Source organism: Gopherus flavomarginatus, chromosome 6 (assembly GCF_025201925.1).
Source record: "Gopherus flavomarginatus isolate rGopFla2 chromosome 6, rGopFla2.mat.asm, whole genome shotgun sequence".
In the NCBI taxonomy this organism is placed as follows: Eukaryota; Metazoa; Chordata; order Testudines; family Testudinidae; genus Gopherus; species Gopherus flavomarginatus.
Genome location: NC_066622.1, coordinates 71,401,275 through 71,422,003, shown reverse-complemented (window position 1 = coordinate 71,422,003; position 20,729 = coordinate 71,401,275). Strand labels below are relative to the sequence as shown.

Below are 20,729 nucleotides of genomic sequence, written 5' to 3'. Positions count from 1 at the left end.
ACTGGTCTGAATAAATATTCCCTAGCTCTTACCTATTGCCTTTCATCCCCAGATCACAAAGCAAGTTACAAAGGAAGTCAGTATGATTATCCCCAGTTTGAATATGTCCAACTTCAACTTCCAGCCATTGGGTCGTGTTAAACCTTTGCCTGCTAGACTGAAGAGCCATTTACCAAATGTATGTTTCCCCATGTTGTTATAGCATTGTGTGGAGAATCAAGTTTTCCAAGGGATATTTGCTCAGATCAGATCAGATCACTGCCTGTTAATGTGAAAGGTATTTTTATGTTGCTCTCGACATTTCATTCTCCAAATATTTCTTCTTGTCGTTGTTTAGAGAGAAGCAGACTAATAAGTGGCTAGTTTTGGCGCGGCACTCTGGATGTTGTGGCTAAGCAATGCTCAGGGCTGTTTATCATCTTTTTGTTTTCTCCGTGCAAACAGTTATAAGCTCAGTTCAGAGAATAAGCCGTGCAGAGTCCGCTGCAGTGTCATTTACTGCGCTGTTTAATGAGGCTCCTTCCCGTCATACTTCAGAGAGATGGAAAAACTGTTTAGACAGGATTAGTTGAGTCCCCCCTACTGCTAAGGGAAGATGAGCAGTGATGTTTAATAATCTTTCAATGCTTGCGCCATGTCTCATGTTGTCCTAAATTCAGGTCCGGTTGACACAGCTGAAAATCAGTGTGATCTGGTTATTTCAGTCAGCATGCAGAGGACTCTTTACTTTGAGGCTTTGATTTTCATTCAGACTACAGTAAATGGCTCCCTGGTCCAGAATACTAGACCAAGGCGGGGTGGAGTTTTGTTAAGAGGATCTGTCCCAAACATCTGGGAGAGCAGGGAATAGAAGGGAATTGTTCTGTGCCCAGGGAAGGAGGATTGCTAGATGATTTTCTGCTGAGTTTAGCAGTATGACTGATTGTCCTTAATTATTTGAGTGCCAGCTTTCTTTCGGCATAAGGAAGTGACCCATCCACTTGAGTTTGGCTGGATAAGAAATGGGCCTGAAGTGAAAATTCTGGATCTGAATGTGCCCAAACTTTGAGTGAGGTCAGATCTGGATTAAAACTTTAAGACTAGGCCCTACCTCTAAAACAGGGGCAAGCAAACTTTTTGGCCTGAGGCCGCATCGGGTTTCGTAAATTGTATGGAGGGCTGGTTAGAGGAGAGGGTCATGGCCCAGCCCCCACCTCCTATCTGCTCCCCCCCCCCAGGACTCCTGCCCCCATCCAACCCGGCCCCCTCTGGTTCCCTGATGGGCCCTTTAGGATCTTGCCCCATCCACGCACCCCTACTCCCTGACCCCTCCTCGGACGTCCACCGCCCCATCCACGCACCCCTACTCCCTGACCCCTCCTCGGACGTCCACCGCCCCATCCAAACCCTCCTATCATTCCTGACAGCGCCCCCCCACCCCTGGGGACCCTTGTCCCATCCAACCACCCCTTCTCCCTGTCCCCTGAGTGCCCCCCGAACCCCTGCCCCTGGCTGCTCCCTGCCGCCTCATCCAACCCCCTCTTCTTTCTGACTGTCCCCCTCGGGACCTCTGCCCCCTTTGGACCCCTGTTCCCCCTCGCCCCCGGACCACCACCCTGCACTCCCCTGCCTTCTATTCAACGCCCTGGGTGTGGCCCACGGGCCGTAGTTTGCCCACCTCTGCTCTAAAAAGAAGCAAACCAAACCCCAGGATCTTACATCCCTGAATATAGCTGCTTGGGCCCAGAATCAGTTTACTTGCTTCCCCCTGGGGAGCTGTGTGAAGGCAGGCAGGTTCCATTCCCACAGTGGGTTGGACTGGTACCTTACAGCAGTTCCTGGGGGCTCACCGTCCCTGAGTTCTGCTGTCGGTTTCAGGGTTGAATTTGGCCTGTGACAGATGCCAAGCTAGAAACCTACCCAGGTTTTCAGGGGGGGTTATGAGCCTGAGTGAGCTTCCCAGCAAGCCTGGGTTGAGTCTGAAGGCTTGTAAAGACATGTGCAGCCAGGTCTCTTTCCCACAGCTCTAGCCCCTACGGTCTAACTGCTCATGAGCGCATACCGGGAGACTCCACCCCCAGCCACACATAGCCCTGGAGATCAAGACTCTAGCAACAGAACAAAAGCAGCCCGGTAGCGGCAGCATACACATCCCCCCTCCCCCCCCAGCAACCCCATTCCCTTGAGGAGAGAGGTGGTCAGTCTCCATTGGAGCCCCCCCACCCAGCAACCCCATTCCCTTGGGGAGAGAGGTGGTCAGTCTCCATTGGAGCACCTAGTGACAGTTGTGATGGTAATTTGTATGCAGTGATGCCAGCAGAGAGATGCTGCTGTTAGCAGCTAGAAATGAGCCCTTTGGAAGACAGTACCCAGGTCAGTGAAAACACAAAGGGCTCTGGCTGTAGTTAGAGCAGGAGGGACTTGGTTAGTTTGAGCTTGGAAGGGAACACTTGCACCAGTAGGGAGCCTGATGAGCTAATGAGGTAACTGGATAGCTCTGAGAAGAAAGCAAGCAGTATGAAAGGCTGAGCCAGGGGTCAGGAAGGGGACTCCATACAGCTGCTGCTATGTTATGATGTACCTGGAGCATAAGCAGTAATAAAGAGTTGGTATCCTGGTGGACTGCGTGTGTCTGCTCAATTCCCAAAGAAGTCCTGCCAGCCAAGAATTCCAGGAGCTGAACGGAGAACCCATTCATACCAACTCTCAAATCCTTCTTATGAGTCTAGCAATATTGGGTGTCCTTCATCAATCCACAGCTCCTGGGACTGGGACTGGAGCTTTCATTTTGATTTAAAAGTGTTTCTTGCCCTTGTGGTGGCCCAGAAAAGCTTGGAAGTGTGATCCACATCCAGCCTAGTGTCTCAAAACCCAGAAGGCAAATTAAAAGAAAAATCTCATGATTTTGAAGCCAATCTCATGGCAGTTTGGCCTTTGATTCACGATTTCTGAGTGCTTTGGATTAGGAATGCTGTATTCAACATGCGCCCCATCCTTATGATTTAGACTGAGACCTACTTCTCGTGGGCCACCCAATGGAGATCAGATGGTAACTGTGGCAGAGGTAACTGCAATATGACATTGTCCTGCTGTTCCCATGCCCCTGTACTGTACCTTGAAGTGTAGGGTGGTCTCCTGCAGGCAACAGCTGGAACTATTAGACTCCTCAGTTCAGGTAACATAAGCTGTATGAATGACTGTATATGCGGTATTTTGACCTCAGATATCCAGAAGCAAATAGGCAGCTGCATCCATGGGAGTTCTTGGGGTGGGAGGATAGCTAGCCAAACTTCGGCACGTCTCACAAGTTTGGGGTGATGGTGCCGGTGCGTTATGGGTCACTGATCTGCAGTCCTATGATCCATTTTTTAAATGGAGTGAAGTAAAGCTATTGTATTGTGCCCAAGATCTGTGGGACCCACTGGTCAGTGTGTTACACATTCTCCTGCTGTGCTTGATCTAGAAGGTGGGTGGATCTCTGGGCTCAAGCTGCAGTGACTTCTGCCTCTAGCCCTGGAGGCTGCTGGTTCAATACCTGGTGTTTGCCTTCATATTTGCAAACCCCTCCCTTCCCCATGTGGCTGGGCCCCTTAGTTGGTTCTGTCCTGTTGACTATCCTGCTCAGTTCTTCGCAGTAACATTGGGTAGCTTCTGTGGGGATGGCTAAAGCAAATAAGGCTATGGCTGGGCCTGCTGCTCAGACTCTACCATGTGAGAAGCTACAAATTAACCTGGAGCTGAGCGGATGTCCCGTGACTGATTCAGGTGGGGAGGGATGCATGTCTGAGGTCTAGCACTTGGGATTCAATCAAAATGTCAGGTGGGGGCAACGGACTGTCTGTGCGGCAGCTAATAGCATGAAGGGACCAAGAGCATGGCATGCAGACAGCAACTGTTGCTGAGTTCCCCTGACTATCAGGCATAGATCTGACAAGCAATTAGAGCATGAATATATTACACAGCCTATAGGGGATGCCTTTGTTAAAACTTGCGACCCATACTTAGCTGTTTACACAGGCTGCAGCATGGAGGGTGAGCAAGATCCTACCTGCCTGTCTGTCTCTCTTTCCACTTGCTGAGGTTGCTGGCTAGCTCAGCATCTCATTGGATATTTCAAATGCTTTCTGCACAAGTCATAATTAATGCCGAGTCGTGGAGCTGAGACCAGATGTGCTGCTGAGATTATCTCCCAGGGCAGACCGGCTGCTCTGTGCTCTCCAGCGTTGGGTGCATGGAAGACTGCCAGTGCTGGGACTCAGAATGTGTCTGATGCCTGAAGTCAGGACTTTCTTTCTCTGCCGCTCCTGCTGTCTGACGCTGCCTGGCTTCTGCTTGAAGCTGAGTGCCTGCCATGTAGCTGAGTGCTGCACAAGAACCAGAGGTACGCAACAGTTTTCCAGAGCTTCCTGTTGTTATGGTTTCCTTTTGCTAGAGGAAATGCAGATCTTTGCATTAATACTTGGGTAAGCTCAGACACAGGCTAAATATACCTTCAGTCTTTACAGCAGTAAAACAGTGAGGAGGGTATGGTCTAGGGCCAGAAATGCTGTCTTCAACCCCCAGACACAAAGCTAACTGCTAAGTAGGTTTTCAGGGGAGTTTTTTGCAGCTGAATTTGTGTGTGTACGTATGTACATATGTACGTACGTATGTATATGCATGAGTGAACATGTCTTAACATGTCTGAAGGATGGTCTTTTGTTGAAGGGACTAGAACTAAGGAGATCAGAGTTCAGTTCCCAGCTCCACCAGGGATTCCCAGTTTGACCTTGGGCATGTCTGATAATCTCTCTGTTCCTTCAGTCCTGATAGTCGTGTCCCTTTCTCCCACTCTGTCTGCCTTGTCTAGTTAGAGCATAAGCTCTTAGGAGCAGGAACTTCCTCTGTTTGTGCATGTGCATCCTTGCACAATTGGGCCTGTAGCTGCTACTGAAATACTAATGATGTGCACTGGAGGGTGTGTGTTGATGTACACAAGTGAGGAAAACTAGTCTGTGCATGATGGTGAATATGTGTTCATGTGTCCACATGCGTGGAGGTGAGCATGCATGATGGTGTGTGGAAATGAGAGGTGTGTGTGTGGCTGACCCTGTGCCCATCCATGATTTTGTGTATGTGAGAGTGACAGATCGGGTGGGGGAGGAGTGTATGAGATAGATAGAGCAGATGTCCATATGTTGGTTAGCATATATGTAACCCTGTGCAAGCTCTTGGGTCTCCATGGGTTTGTGGTAATGTATGTCTGAGGCTGACAGCTGTGTGAGAGTATGCATGTCCGTGGTGAGAATGTACGTGCATGCAAGGGTGAGCGTGTGTGCCTGAATCTGTCTCCCTGTGTGTGTAACAACACATACGTGTGTTAGTTACACATATCTGCTTTGATCTTTCCACTCTTAAGCGTTGTGTTCTCCTGGAGCAGCGATCTGAGCTAAAGGGAACCAAGATCTGCCTTTCTTGTTTCTCTCTGTAGTTTAGTTGGGATGGAGAAGAATGAAACCAGGAGAAGGATGTATTTCCTGCCCACTGCATGTCTGAACAGCATGTTTGAATGCATAGGCACTGTGTGCCTGGAGCTGGTGGGGGAGCTCTTTAGACAGGGACAGAAAGCCAGTCTGTGAGTCAGTGAATCCTTGCTGGCTTGGTTTTCTGCAGAGATCCACCTAACTCTTTAAAGAACAGAGGCAGCGTGTTGGAACTCCCCACCCCCCCAATTGTTCTAACCCATTTGTCTGGTATCTATTGGATCTTCCAGAGAGTAAAGATGTGGTCCCAGGCATGTTCTTTTACTGCTTTGAAACCAAACAAAACGCCTGACACTAGATAAGGATAGGACAAGAGGAGTTAACTGTTTGGGTGCCAATAGCTTTGGGCCTGATTTCTAGTCTAACCTTGGCCGGTGGGTCTTTAGGCTGAGTGGCATTGGCTCCCACATCTGCTGGGATGGGAAGAGAGAGCAGCGCAGGGCAGTAATGTCTTCCAACCGGATGATCAAAGACTGAGAGCAAAGCTCTGCCAAATTCAGTGGGAGCTGCAGGCACCGGTGATTAAAAACAGGCCTGAGCCTCCAGGAGCCAACAGATTGAGCTGTGTGGAATTGGCTCCTAGTTTGCTTTTTGTTTCAAAGTTAGGACAAAGCCAATCCAGCCTTGGGGTGGGGGAGGCAACGGGACCATGTGGCTGCCTCCTTTTCACAAGCCCTTGTTGGGCAGGGCTGGATGAGTTAGGAGATGCAGAAGGGAGACCAATTCAAAGACAGTGCGGTAGCACCTCGCTCTGTACCCTCCGCGTCTGTACCCATGCTCAGGCGCTGGATCTGAAAGCTCCAGCCAACACTGCCTGGGGGTGTTAACTGGAGGTCAGTAGCAGACCCCTGAACTGCTGTATGGTCTAGCCATTAGGGGCAGCGCATAGTGCAACATCGTGTATATGTGTGTGGGGTGGGGGAGAGGCCTCGAGTCTGTTCTGGAGCAGCAATAAAGTAGCTTTAATCCCATCCGCTCTGCCCAAGAGGTGGCCGAATCCTCACCTCCTACCCAGCAGTGTCCATATTGCCTCTTTTCTTCCTCCCAACCCCATGCATGTAACCAGAAAGAGAAAAGGCCCTGAAAATCACTGGCAAGTTATGTGGGGGGAAGGGGATGTGTAGGCATGGGGGTGGGAAGGGGAGAGATTTGGGAAGACAGGGCTGGTGGTAGAAGACAATCTGATTTCTGATAGAGGCTGGAGCTCCCTGGCAGGAACACTGCCGTCCTGTGACACTGCCTCCGAAGTCTCCCATAGCTTGAGCATCCTGTGAACATGGGTCCTTTCCCGGAAGAAAGCAATTGTCACACAAGATCCTCAGTTCCAAGAGGAAGAGGTGTGCTTGTGGGAGATAATGGGAGATGGAGCCTTTCATCTCTCAGCTGCTGCCTGGAACCTGGCAAAAGCCAGAAATGATTAAGGAAGAGGGGGAATGGTCTGGGGTGATTTTGCACCCACTCAGCTGGGATCAAAAGTTCAACTCAAAACCAGGTCGTACTAGGAAAGGAAGCCTGGAAACTGGCTCAGAGAGGAGGCAGAGTGGAAAATAAACAGAGGCTGTGAAGGGAGCTGCAATGACCTACTGGGAACAGAGTCTAGCAGAGTAAATGTCTCTGCTCCTCTGTTCATAGCTAATGAGCAGCCTTATTATTGGGGAGCTCCAGTAACTGGAGATTCCCCTTCTGTGTCCATTTGTGTGTAGACAAAACCTACCTTCCTGAGAGAGGCCAAATGCATCCTGCTTGTTGGCAGCCTCAGCAGGGAAGTCAAGACTGTATGGGGCTATGCAGACATGCCCTTTCACCTGGAGAGTGGGAGTTGAGCTGTGGCTATAGGATAGTGTAGGGAAGCATGTTTTGCTGCTGCCCATGCTAAAAGTGTCAGGTGCTGTGGGGACTCTGGACACCAGAGCTGTCAGTCCGTCACAAAATTCACTTAAAAACATTGTTTTTGGTTTTCGAAAGAAGACCTCTTCTAGAACCACATACAGTGCTGCGTGTCATAGAATAGGCACTTCTGTTTACCCTGAGCTATAACACAAGAACAAGGGGACAGGCTGCTCAATTAGTTTAAAAAGCAACAGCTAAAAAAAAAAAGAGAGAGAGAGAGATTAGTTTTTACAGAATGTATTGTTAACCTTTGGAACTCCCTGCCCTGGGATATTATTGAGACATATAGCTCAGCTAAGCTTCACAAGTTGATTAGACACTGATACAAATAAGAATTTAAATTAGCATGGACACTGGCTAGGATTAGATTGACAAAGGTGATCGATCCCCATTCTTCAGTAAACTGATCACTAGTTGGTGTCAGCAGGGGAGTTCCTTCCTGCACACCAACCATGATACAGTAATGCACAATTAGGTATATTACTGAGGGAGGTTAACCCTTATTCTGAAACCTCAACTACTGATCATGAGCCGAGACAGCATCCTGGACTAGAGGGCCCAATCATGCACACTATTCAGGCATATCTTCCTTGAAGTCAGTGGGAAGAATCTCAGCAAGGAATGTACAGGATTGGGCCAAATATGGCTCATATATCTGATCTAGTATGGCTGCTCCATTGAAAGACAGTGAATGGTGGTTGGGAAAACTTCCTGCTAGGAGTTCTGTACCTACCATGAAAGCATTAGTAAAATAAACAAAGAACATGAAGTCCTGTGGTTAATATTGGGATAGTAAGTGAGATGTTAAAAACAACAAAACATCTCATAATCTAACAATGCTGACTATCTGGCATAGTATGCTCTTATGCACAGAACATACCTGACATTATTCCTAGGAAATTGGCTCTGAGTACAGTATGAACCCGGTTCTGTATGCTTTTGTATCTTCAGAGCCATAAGATTAATTATGGGTACAATGGAAAGTCTATTGACATTAGTGGGCTTGGGATCAGGCTGCATATGTGCCATGGTCTGGCTGCATCTGAAATTGAATAGATTTGGGGATTATACCTTTATCTGAAATCGCTGTTCTGAGCAGGGTCAATTGCTTGAATGCTGCTTCTCCTACGCTCCCACGGCCACATCTTGAGCAGCAGAACTAAGGGTTCACAATCCATATGTTAGGCCACGCAGCTGGATGGGGCCCTAGCAGTGGGGATTGATCCTGGGATCTTTGAATCTAAAAGCATGAGGCTGTAGTATCTGAGCTAAGGAATCATGCTTTGCTAGCTCAGGCTATAGCAGGCCCAGCCACCACTAGAGGGAGACAGAGTTCCACATGGTGTGAGTTACATACATGGTGCAGGTGTGGCTTACATTTACACATGACCATACAGGAGCATACTGTATGTACGGCGCATTAGGGTGCATTCAATGTGTGGTAAGTAAAGGTGCTCATGATTGAATAGCGTGGGTAGCTGTTTCTTCTAGAAAGGCAGCTTAATTGGGTTTCTGATGGAGTGTTTCTGTTAATTTTCAGTGTGTGTGCAGTGGAACAGGTCCATGGAGAGGCAGCATTTCTCCATGGCATTCAGTGCTTTCATGGCCTGCACCCCCAGAGCCCCCTTCCATATTCTTTGGGTTGGAGGATTTGATCTGCACAGATATTACACTAGGGATTTTCTCTTGAGAAAACATGACTCCATTTATAGAGCACGTGCATTAATTACTGTACAGCACAGTGCAGGACTGTCACTTGCTATATGTTTGTACAGTACTTAGCACCCTGGGGCCCAAGTGGGTGGTAGCCTGAGGTGCTACTGCAAATACATGGTAAATAATCCCCGTGAAGGCCGCAAAGGAGACTGATTAGTTAGCTGAAATGGTTGAAAATGAAATGTAAAAGTAAAGGCCTTGGTCAGGAAGGATCTTTCACAGCAGCGTTACCACTAATTCCTGGGTCTGTGGCTAGGTCCAGCGTGGGTTATTACATCCTGCCTGCTTACCGCTCCCCTGGCAGTGTCAGTGGGGGACATTAGTCTTCGCTTCCTGTCCCAAGCTTCATTTCTTTTCCTAGCCATTAGGCTGAGTTGCTGTGAGCTGTTAAATAGCAGCTGTGTCCCTTTCCAGAGGTGGGTGTGCTCCAGTGGTAGATTCTGATGTGCCAAGTCAGTGCATCCATTTTAAAATGGGGCTTTATTATCCTTTGGATCAAAGGCACTGTGTCAACACAATCACCCGGTCTACCATAAAGATGGAGAACAGCTGCAAGTCATCAAAACCAATGTTGAATTCTTTTATACCTTTCTTGGGAGGAAAATTTTTGCCCTTAGTTGGGCACCTGCCAGTGACCTCAGTGGAAGCTCTGGTTGAATATGTCAGGGCAGAATTTGGCCTATAGTATTTTTCATTCTAAGTAGAAGAAAATTATGAGTTTGTAATTTTTCCTGGTTGATTTTTTGCTGATTCTGGTAATAAGTGGATTCATGTTCCAGTTTTGCTCCCTTCATGTTAAATATAACTCCCACCCTGACCCCATCCCATCCACTGGCTTGTGGCGAATAAAAACTAATGCCAGGGTGCGTCTCTCATTGGCAGGGATCTTTGGGCAGCGATTGGAAGACACGGTGCAGTACGAGCGGAAGTATGGCCTGCGTCTGGCCCCACTGCTGGTGGAGCAATGTGTGGATTTTATCCGGGAGCGAGGCCTCACCGAAGAAGGGCTTTTTCGCATGCCTGGTCAAGCCAACCTTGTCAAGGACCTGCAGGATTCATTTGATTGTGGAGAGAAGCCCCTCTTTGACAGGTGAGTTGGTATCTTAGTTGCTCAAGGCGAGCGCCAAACTCTTGATCGTTAACACATGTTTCTGTAACATCCCTGGCTTCTGATAACGTCCCAGATGTGGCAGTCTTGGGAGATGCTCATTTCCGACTGTGGTTCCGTTTATTTAACATGCTGTCTATAGGCTAGTCCTGCAAGGTCCACTGGGCTCTGGTCCAAGGTGCTTAAGCATGACCTGAAATTTGAGCATGTGCCTAGTTGATGAGACTGCTCATGTGTTTAAAGTTAGGCACACACTGAAGTGCTTTTCTGGGCCAGAGTGCTCAGCAGCTTACGGGAGGATCAAGACATGGAACAGATATCACATGTATGACACTCTGTCTGGGCAGGGTGTCTGACCACCTGTTCCCATAGGGTCCTCTCAACATGCGCTAGATCTCCAGCAAGACCTAGGCTGGTTTTTTCTTCCCCTTTGACTGGTCTGAAGTCTCGGTCAGAAGCACCAAAGGGATGTCCCCTGGCCATTACACTTGAAGTATGGAGAGCTGGTTAACAATTTTCCACCAAAACAATTTTTTTTTCAACAAAAATGGCTTCTCGATAAAAATGGAAATGTTTGCCTTGAAATTCCAGCAACTAGAACAGTTTTGGGTTGAAAACTGAAAAATGGTTGCTTTTGGTTGAGAGAAAATTGAAACATTTCTCCATGTACAATCGTCCCCCACACCCCCAAAAATAAAAAGTCGGAGAATTTTGACAAAAATATTGATGATTTCCAGTTTTCTTGAAAATTGTCACAGGGGGAAAACTAATTTCCTGTCCAGGAACAAGGAGTACACGCTGTGCTGGGGGTGGGTGAGGGTGGGGGAAGCAGGCCCACCCAGACATGCCAAGTAACTTTTATAGTATCATCAAATTTAAGACCAGATCCTCTAGCCTGACCTCCTTTATATCACAGGCCACCAGCCCCTGCACACTAAACCCAGGACCAAAATGAGACCAAATATTACAACCTGCAGGAGACTAGATTATTATGTGTCACAGGCAGAGACTAGGAGGGACCGAGGTGCAGCAGGCCTGAGGCCCCGTAATGGCTGGGAAATAATTGACATAATCCTGACAAGTGACCCGCACCCCACACTGCAAGGGAAGGTGAACCCCTCCTCCCCACCCCCCTCCAAGCTCGTTGCCAATCTGACCTGGGGGGAAATTCCATCCAATCCCACCTATGGCGATGGGTTAGACGCTGCCCATGTGAGCAGGAACTAGTCAGCCATGCACCTGAGAGAGAATGCTCAGTGCCCCCTCAGAGCCCTGTCCCATCCTGTCCAATTTCCCATCCCCAGCCGTGGCCACCCCTGATGCTTCAGAGGAAAGAGATTTTAAAGACCCTCCCAGAATACGGGCGAGGGGGGAAACATCTAGCCAAATATGCCCAACATTGCAGCCCTGAGCCTCTCCTGAAGATATGTGCAGTTTGCCAAACTGCACAGTGCTTTTAGAAATGGGCCCCCCAGCAGTAACTCTGCGCAGCTGAACTCCAGGAAGATTTGATCCAAGTCCAGATGCTGTGGGAGTTTGGATCCTAATATCAGGACCGTGACCTGTTGCCAGTGATTTTGCTGGGTGAGATAATTTTCACTGGTGATCTAAGCAGCACTTGAACCCAGGTCTTGTGGCCAGACCTCTAAGCAATGATGCCACCATCTCCTTGCCCCTGCAAGCCAGCTTACACTTTGTCTGTCTGTGCCCCTCATGCTCACTGCTGCAGGAAGAGGTAGCATGGGCCTGAGTGGGAGACGCAGGGTTGCTCATTTCCAGCCTGGGAGGAATGTCTTTAAGAATTTACTGAAGACATTCTTCCAATTCTTCCCTCCCCATCTCCACTTCCGGGCCACCCATCCTTCTTCTTTGATTCTTAACTACAGTCAATATTTGCTCGCTCAATGGCACTATCCAAGTGGAGTCCACCCCCTCCTCCACATGGCTGGATGACTCCTTACATTGTGGTTCAGCTTCCTGCTGCGAAGGGGGAATGGGGTGGGGGAAAGGCACGTGGCTCCCATCCTCCAGCTCAGCAGATGGGAAAAATCAACTTGCCACTGTTCTGGGTGCCCACGATAGTGCTGCTGGGAATGAAACCCCATGAAATCATCTCTGCACTTTGCTTTGGGGAAGCTTCGATTGAGTGCATGCCATCCTCTTGCGTCTCCTAGGGCTTGTCTGTACGGGGATACTCATGAACGTGAAGATGAATTAGCTAAAGGCGTAAAGTTAATTTAATTTGCTTTAGCTTCAGCCTCCTTCAAAGGGAATTCAGCTGCAATGAACTGAGGTCATTTTACTTCTGAATGAGAGTGTCCACACAGGACATTAATGCATTTTAACTTCACACCTTTAGTTAATTCAGCTTGTCCCCTGGTACACGAGCCCTAAGATAGCTGTAGCTCCAGGAAGGTGCAGCCCTGGCAGTGTTAGGGCAAGCTTCCCCAGCACCCTGATACTGCTCCCACTGAATTCAATCCTACTTGCAGGTGCCTATCAGAGGGCAGAAGTTGGCTCTTCATGTAGGGAGAAGTGACTCTGTTTGCTTGTGCAGAAGAGACTTGGGTCTTGTACTTTCCAAGGGGAAGGGAGAAGGGGTGGGGGAGGCAGAGGCTGTGATAACACAGCTTGTGAGCTCAGTTGGTTCTAGGAGTTTTTTCTGCCTTCTTGGGCCTGGTGAGAATTTGCTGCCGGCATATCTGAACCTAAAGCCAGATTTGGAATTGAGCCCAAACTGTGAACCCCAATTTCAGCCTACTTTGACTCTGACCACCCATTTGCTGGCCCACCTGTGCTGCATAGATACTGTTGTCCTGAGTCAGACCTTTCTTTACATGTGCTCAAGAAGCAGAGGCCTAGCTATGGTGGAGACTGTCATTGTCCAAACCAGTGCAAGCTTGGGAGTAAACTGGTGTAAACTCCTGTTTTGATGCCCTTATCTTAGGGCTTGTCTTCACTGTGGGGGTAAGTGGACCCAAGTTTTGCTACTCCAGCTAGCGGTGTCTTCACTGCGCTGCGTTGATGGGAGACACTCTCTGGTCGAATTCCCTTACTCTTCTCAGAGAGCTGGAGTACCGGGGTCGATCAGAGAGTGCTTGCCGTCGATTTAGCGGATCCCTGCTGCATCGATTGCAGCAACGTCGATCTCTGAGTGAAGACCAGCCCTTAGTTTTGAATAGCTTACTTCAGTTTAGCATGAACCTCTTCCTAGTCAACTCAAGTTACACTAAAAAAAAAAAAAAAAAAGAAGGCGGCCACAGTTAACCAAAATAAGTGTCTAGACAGGGGTTTGCACGGGTTTAGCTAAACTGGTTTAAAATCACACCTTTAGCTAAATTGACGTAACTCTCCATATCAGTCCTCTTAATACTGAACATCCTGCCTTTGGCCAATTAAAGTCTGAAACACATCCATTAGCATTGTTTTTTCATAGAATTAGATCAGCTAACATGCCCAGTGTAGCTAAGGCTCAGGTAGCGCACCGGTAATGAGAGTGTACAGTATAGCTAAGGCTGGTGGGAGCAGACAGGCAATGAAAGACCACATTGTATAGCTAAAGCTGAAGGAAGAGGATGGGGAACAGGCTGACCAGCTCCTTACACATCTAACTATAATATGTAGGCAAAAAAGGTGCATGATCCTCAAGGACTTCAGTTTGTGTGATATATGCTGGCAGTCTCATGCCGCGAGTACTAAAACATCCCTGGAATTTCTAAATATTGTAGGAAATTGTCCTCTAACTCAAAAAGTGTTAATCCGGGGGAACTCTATATTAGACCTTGTTGTAACAGATAAAAAGGAACTGATCACAGAACTAAAAATTAATGGTAGCGTAGGTACAAGTAATCATGACTTGATCACATTTATAATGTGTAAACAGAATAAAGTCCAGTCCAATGATTATATATACACACACACACACACACACACACACAGTGCTTTACAAAGGCCAATTTTACAAAGCAGGAAACAATTTTGAGTCAGATCTGCTGACAGGAATAATTTAATCATAAATTGTTTTAAGAACATTGTACTTAGACGCCCAAAAAGCCAGCGTTGAGGAATATAATTATAGCTGCTTTCACTGCCCCTTTAAACCATGTCATTTTTTAAACTAATATAGCCTTCTTCCTCACCGTTGGCTTTTTGGACATCTAAGTAAAATGTTCTTATAACAATTCCCAACTACCACTCCCATTTTTCTGATTAAATTATTCCTGTCAGCAGATCTGACTCAAAATTGTTTCCTGCTTTGTAAAATTGGCCTTTTTAAAGCACCACGTGTGTGTGTGTGTGTGTATATAATATAAAATCACTGGACTGGACTTTATTCTGTTTGCACATTATAAATGTGATCAAGTCATGATTACTTATGTACATTGTGTGTATGTATGTATGTATAAAACAAATAGAAGAAAGGGGAAAGTTGATAGTAAGGAATATAAATCAGAAGCTAAGAATTGTAGAAAATTGATAAGGGAAGCAAAGCTATGGCCAGCAGAGTAAAGGACTCCAAGGCATTATACACGTATATTAGGAACAAAAAAATTCCTGACAATAGTACTGGCCTATAACTAGATGGAAATGGTAGAATTATCAATAATAAAACAGAAAAGGCGGAAGTGTTGAATAAATATTTTTGTTCTGTATGTGGATAAAAACCAGATGATGTAGTCTCATCATGTGATGATAACACCTTTACCATTAGTATCTCAGGAAAATGTTACACGGCAGCTACTAAAGTTACCAATTTTAAAAATTTTAAATTGGTAGATCCAGATAACTTTCTTCCAGGAGTTTTAAAAGAATTGCCTGAGGGGCTTGCTTAACATTTGTTGTTGATTAGAATACTGGGGAAGTTCCAGAAGATTAGAAGAGAGCCCATTTTGTGCCAGTATTTAAAACATGTAAATAAGATGACCCAGGTATTTATACTCATGTCAGTCTAACACTGATCCAGGGCAAGATAATGGAGGGGCTGCAATGGGATACAATGAATAAAGAATTAAAGGGAGTTAATATAATTAATGCCCATTAACAGGGGCTAATGGAAAATAGATCCTTTCAAACAAATCTGATTTTTTTATTACAAGTTTGGTTGATAATGGTAATAGTGTACTGTTGTATGCTTAGACTTCTGTAAGGCATTTGACCTGGTACTGCACAGCATTTTGATTAAAAAAAATTAGGATGATATAAAATTAACATGGCACGCATTAAAAGGATTAAAACTGGCTAACTGATTGGTCTCAAAATGTAATTGTAAATGGGAAATCATCATTGAGCAGTTGTGTTGGTTGTGGGGCCCAGCAGGGATTGTTTTTTGGCCCTATGTTGTTTAACATTTTTATTACTAACCTGGAAGAAAACATAAACCCATCTCTGCAGGAAAGCTGTAGAGAGTGGGAATCCTCAGGGATCTTAGACTGTTAGGAGTGAGCAGGGTGTAGCAGAGTCTTGGGAGTCAGGACTGGGACTCCAGCCAGGGAGGGGCTAGAAGAGGCCTGCCAATGCAGGGAGAGAGAGAAATGTTTGTTTTGTGGGCTTTGTTCTAGGATTTTGGTTTGGAGTTTATTTTATATTTGTAAGTGGAGTCAGAATGAGCTCTACCCTGACATCTGGTGGTGAGCTGTGGAAAAGGACTTCAGGGGCTGATCTTGTTTGCATGGACACCCACCCTGCCTAGCATGATAGGACTGCTTGCCCAAATGGTCACTTTGGCTGCTGAGGGATCCCCAGTCTCTTTGTTGTTGGGACAGGAGTAAATAAAGTGTAGTTATCCTGGTTATGTGAATTGCATTTTATGATGGAGGGACAAGCCCTCAACTTTGTAGCACTTGCTAGGCAAGAGACATGGGTTCCAAAGCCCAGAGAACTGAGAGAGGGCGGGGACAGGGGTGGATGCTTGATAGGATGGCTTCTTTCTGGGGGCACTTTGACCTCTCCAGTGTGATAGCAGAGCTAATTTTGACTCCATAAGGAGTCTTGTTACATGCTGCAGAGCTGAAATCACTGATACCTACTTTAGAATAGTAGTTCTGAGTGCACCAGCACTAAGGCTCCCCTACTAACAGCTAAAGAACAAGAGTATTGTGGCACCTTAGAGACTAACAGCTGAAATCGCTTAAGAGCTAGAATACTGTGTGCCATTCTAGTTTCCCATGTTTAAGAAGGATGAATTCAAACTGGAACAGGTGCAGAGAAGGGTCTCTGCCAATCTTCCCTGGAGGAAAATTCCTTCCCGACCCCAAATATGGCGATCAGCTAAACTCTGAGCATGTGGGCAAGACTCATCAGCCAGCACCCAGGAAAGAATTCCCTGTAGTAACTCAGATCCCATCCCATCTAACATCCCATCATAGACCACTGGGCATACTTACCTGATAATAATCAAAGATCAATTAAATGCCAAAATTAGCTATCCCATCATACCATCCCCCCCATAATCTTATCAAGCTTAGTCTTGAAGCCAGATATGTCTTTTGCCCCCACTACTCCCCTTGGAAGGCTGTTCAGAACTTCACTCCTCTAATAGTTAGAAACCTTCGTCTAATTTCAAGTCTAAACTTTCTAGTGTCCAGTTTATATCCATTTGTTCTTGTGTCCACATTGGCAGAGACCCTGGCGGGGAGTTGCCTTCCTCTGCAGCATGGGACACTGGTTACTTGCAGATTTAAACTAGTGTAAATGACGGATTCTCTGCAACTTGAAGTCTTCAAACCATGCATGATTTGCGGCCTTCCATAACTCAGCCAGAGGTTAGGGCTCAATTGCAGGCGTGAGTGGGCAAGGTTCTGTGCAATGCGCAGGCTGTCAGACTGGATCATCATGATGGTCCCTTCTGGTCTTAAAATCTATGAGCCTGAGCTTTGGTGGAGGTGTGCATATGGGCCAGGGGAGTGCCCAGCATTGCTAAGGGGGAGGGGAGCGGACAGTGTGACGAAGACGGGGGTAGTGCACAGTAAAGCTAAGGCAGAGAGGAGCACATGGGCAAGAGGAGGGCACCATGTATAGCGAAGGCTGTGGGCCGTGCACGGGCAAGAGCATCGCACAGTAGAGCTAAGGCTGGGCTTCAGCTTCCATTCCTCCCGGCCTTTTCTGTCCTTGTCTGAGAGCGTCCTGGCATGATCTCGCCCAGAGGTGAATGTTTTTCTGCAGCTGTGAGTGAGATTCAGTCACTTGCTTTTGGGGTTGCATAGAGGTGAAAGAAATCCCCTTTATGTCACTCCCAAACCTTGCTAAGAGGCCTTGTTTGCACACAGCACCCTCAAACTGTTACATGTGGCGTGGGGAGGAGCAGAGGAGCTGTGCCTCCTCACAGAAGGGGACGGGAGGAGAGAGAGCAGAAGGAGCCTGACAACTCATGATGGCTCTGGGCCCTCTTCTGCCCTCCCCTCCTAGGAGCAAGGATGCCCCCCTGCTCCTGCCCCAATCTCCCTGTAACTCCTGGCCTGGGAAGGAGAAGGGGTATGAAGAACACCTGGAGCTCCCCTCTGTCTGGAAGGAGGAGGGGGCCCTGCTGCAGCCTGGAGGGATTTGAAGAACCCCTATGCGAGCAGAAGAGGAATTATGAGGGGGGCACAGCTGATGGTGGGTTGGGCAGATAGCGGGGTGGGAGATAGAGGCAGAACTGATGGAAACTGGGGGATGAATTGATTGGGACTGGGCAGATGCACTTCTATTTGTTTTCCCTCTGTTTACCCTCATCCCATGTCTTTAATTTAGAAACATGACATTTACATTTAAACGCATTGGTGCTAGATTGGGTTGGTGCATTTTGACTTCCAGTGGTGCACTTTTAATCAGGCACTTGTGTATATACTCGTTCATTAGCCTGTTCGTTTATAAGCCAACCCCCAAGGTGGTTACATAAAAATAGCAAAAACTGTATGTCCCTTTCATAAGCTGACCCTATATTTCAGGGGCTGGCAAACTTTGGCTCCTGGCCCGTTAGGGTAAGCCGCTAGTGGGACTGGACATTTTGTTTACCTGGAGCGTTCACAGGCATGGAGCCCCTCAGCTCCCATTGGCTGGGAATGGCGAACCGCAGCCACGAGGAGCTGAGGGGCTCCATGCCTGCAGATGCTCCAGGTAAACAAAACAACAATGTATTAGATGTTCAATTCAGTGATTCCATAGAGTTTAAAATCATCAAATGTTGGTTTATCAGCTGACCCCGCTCTTTGATGCGTCACTTTTTTACCAAAAATATCCGGCTTATGAACAAGTATATACAGATATACTTGTGCAACACAAAGTGATCCGTAACTGACATGCTTTCTTTAGATAACTTGATTGTATGCTGCTCAGTACTTTTGCAAAAAAGGGACTATATGAATGAGTGTCAACATTTCGCTCAATAAGAAAGGGAAATTAGATGTCAGTTTATTTCTTGTGAGTTTAACTTCTAATTTTAATTAGTTTTAATAGAATTAATAGCATGTTGTTTGAATCTTATTGCAGTGTATTTGTATATTTGTTTGCAAGATTTCACTGGAATATTGTATGCTGGCACAATTAACCTTTTATTTTGAGATTAATAAATACCATCCGGGACACAACTCTTGAAACGTTAACGATCCCTGGCTGATGGCAGGCTCATTAGAGAGCAAACACCTGAAGAGCCATTTGGCCTGCTAAGATTTGGACCTTGCTTTATCCAGCCCACCAGAAAATGTTTTTGAATACCACTGCTGTAGGTAATTAGTTAATTAATGCTATGGCATTACTATATTTATTACTACCAGTTATGTGTTGAAATTAAAATGGTTTTGTTTGCTTTGGCTTTCGTGCAGTTTTACAATTGGTCTATCACATTTTAAACCTGGAACTGAAATGCCAAGGTACTTTAACAATAGAGTGTTTGGCATCAGGCAGGGTGGGGGTAAAACAGTAAAGGGAAGGAACTGAATATGCACCAAGGGGAACCCAAAAGGATAACATCTGCAGACTCGCATCTAATTTAATCCAGCCCTGCATATGATAAGCTATGGTACCTCCCAGGATAGTTATTAGAAGGGCTGGAAATGCAACCAAACAAAAGAGAACGGGGCGTTATCGCAGAGACAAGGATTTGAGGTGCTCGGCACCACCCCTCTAGTTCTCCATTGTCACCAGATGTACCTTTCTTAGAAGTCTTTGAACATGTCAGAGTAGGGGAGCCAGAAAAGGAGAGCCACTTGCTGTAATGTATTTAGACTTCCAAAAGGCCTCATGCAAGGGGCCTCTGTAGTACCACTAGAGTAGTCGGGGTGAGAGGCAACGTGTTGCCATGGATCAAACCCTGGCTTGGAGTCAGAAGGAAAAGATAGGCGTAGTGGCCAATTTTCAAAATGGTAAAAGGTTAACTCCTGAGGGCACTATGGTTCCAGACTAGGGTCTGTGTTCTTTACTTGATTTATTTCAGCTAATTGATTACTTACAAATGATCTGGAAAGGGGAGTGAGCAGCAGGGTAGGAAAATTTGCAGAGGAAACAGTTATTTAGTAGGCAGGACCAGAGAGCATTGGTAAGAAACAGTCAGAGCAACCTCAACAAGCTAGGGGAATGGGCAACACAATGGCAAATAAAATTCAATGTTGATATAGGCAAAGTAAGGCACATGGGGGGGAATAATAGAAATTGCTCAAACCTTACAGGGTTTTAATTAGCTCTCTTCACTCAAGAAAGGGACCTGGGTGTCATTGTTGATAGCTCAATGAAGACCTCTGCTTAATGTGCAGCTACAGCCAAAAAAGGAAACAGGATATTAGGATGCACAAGGAAGGGGATCAAGAGTAATACAAAAACATTATAAAACCATAGAAATGTAGATCTGGGAGGTCCCTCAAGAGGTCATCAAATCCAGTCCCTTACAGTGAGGTGAGACCAAATCTAGACCATCCCTGACAGGTGTCTCCAGTGATGGGGGGTGAGATTCCACAATCTCCCTTGGAAGCCTATTCCAGCGCTTAACTATCCTTTATAGTTAGAAAGTTTTTCCCAATATCCAGCCTAAATCTCCCTTGTGCAGATTTAGCCCATTACTACTACTAGTGCTGTCAGTGGACATGGAGAACAATTGAGCATGGCTAAGGCTGCGAGTTTGTCATGGAAATAACAGTTTTTGTGACTTTCTGTGATCTCTGTGACTTCTGCAGTGACCAGTGCGCCTGGTTCAGGGGCAGCTCGAGCAGCTCCTGCGCCAGTCACACTGGCCGCTGCTTGGGCAGTCTCAGGCCACTGCCAGCAGAGTTGGGTGTAGGAGGTGGCAGGGGATTGGGGCACAGGCTGGGGTGAGGTGGGCTCTGGGCAGCACTTACCTGGGGGGGCTCTCTGGAAGCAGTGAAATCCCCCTCGCTCAGCTCCTAGGCAGAGGCTGTGGCCAGGCACCTCTATGCACTGCCTCAGCCTGCAGGCACCACTCCTGCAGCTCCCATTGGCGGTGGCTCCCAGCCAATGGGAGCTGCAAAGCCAGTGCTCTGGTTGGAGGCAGCTCGCAGAACAGCCTGGCCATGCCTCCTCCTAGGAGC

At 46.9% G+C, this 20,729-nt stretch overlaps 1 protein-coding gene across 5 annotated transcripts in view; it reads left to right on the top strand.

Moving 5' to 3' along the window:
- Window positions 1-20,729, top strand: part of ARHGAP22 (Rho GTPase activating protein 22) — a 265,828-nt gene that overhangs the window by 218,218 nt on the left and 26,881 nt on the right. For 4 of the 5 annotated variants that reach the window (XM_050960123.1, XM_050960124.1, XM_050960125.1 and 1 more), the window contains one exon: window positions 9,990-10,197. In XM_050960123.1, coding sequence (XP_050816080.1) covers window positions 9,990-10,197 — 208 coding nt within the window. Of the gene's footprint in view, window positions 1-4,129; window positions 4,361-9,989; window positions 10,198-20,729 lie in introns of those variants that run through there. The other variant, XM_050960129.1, reaches the window with a different exon arrangement.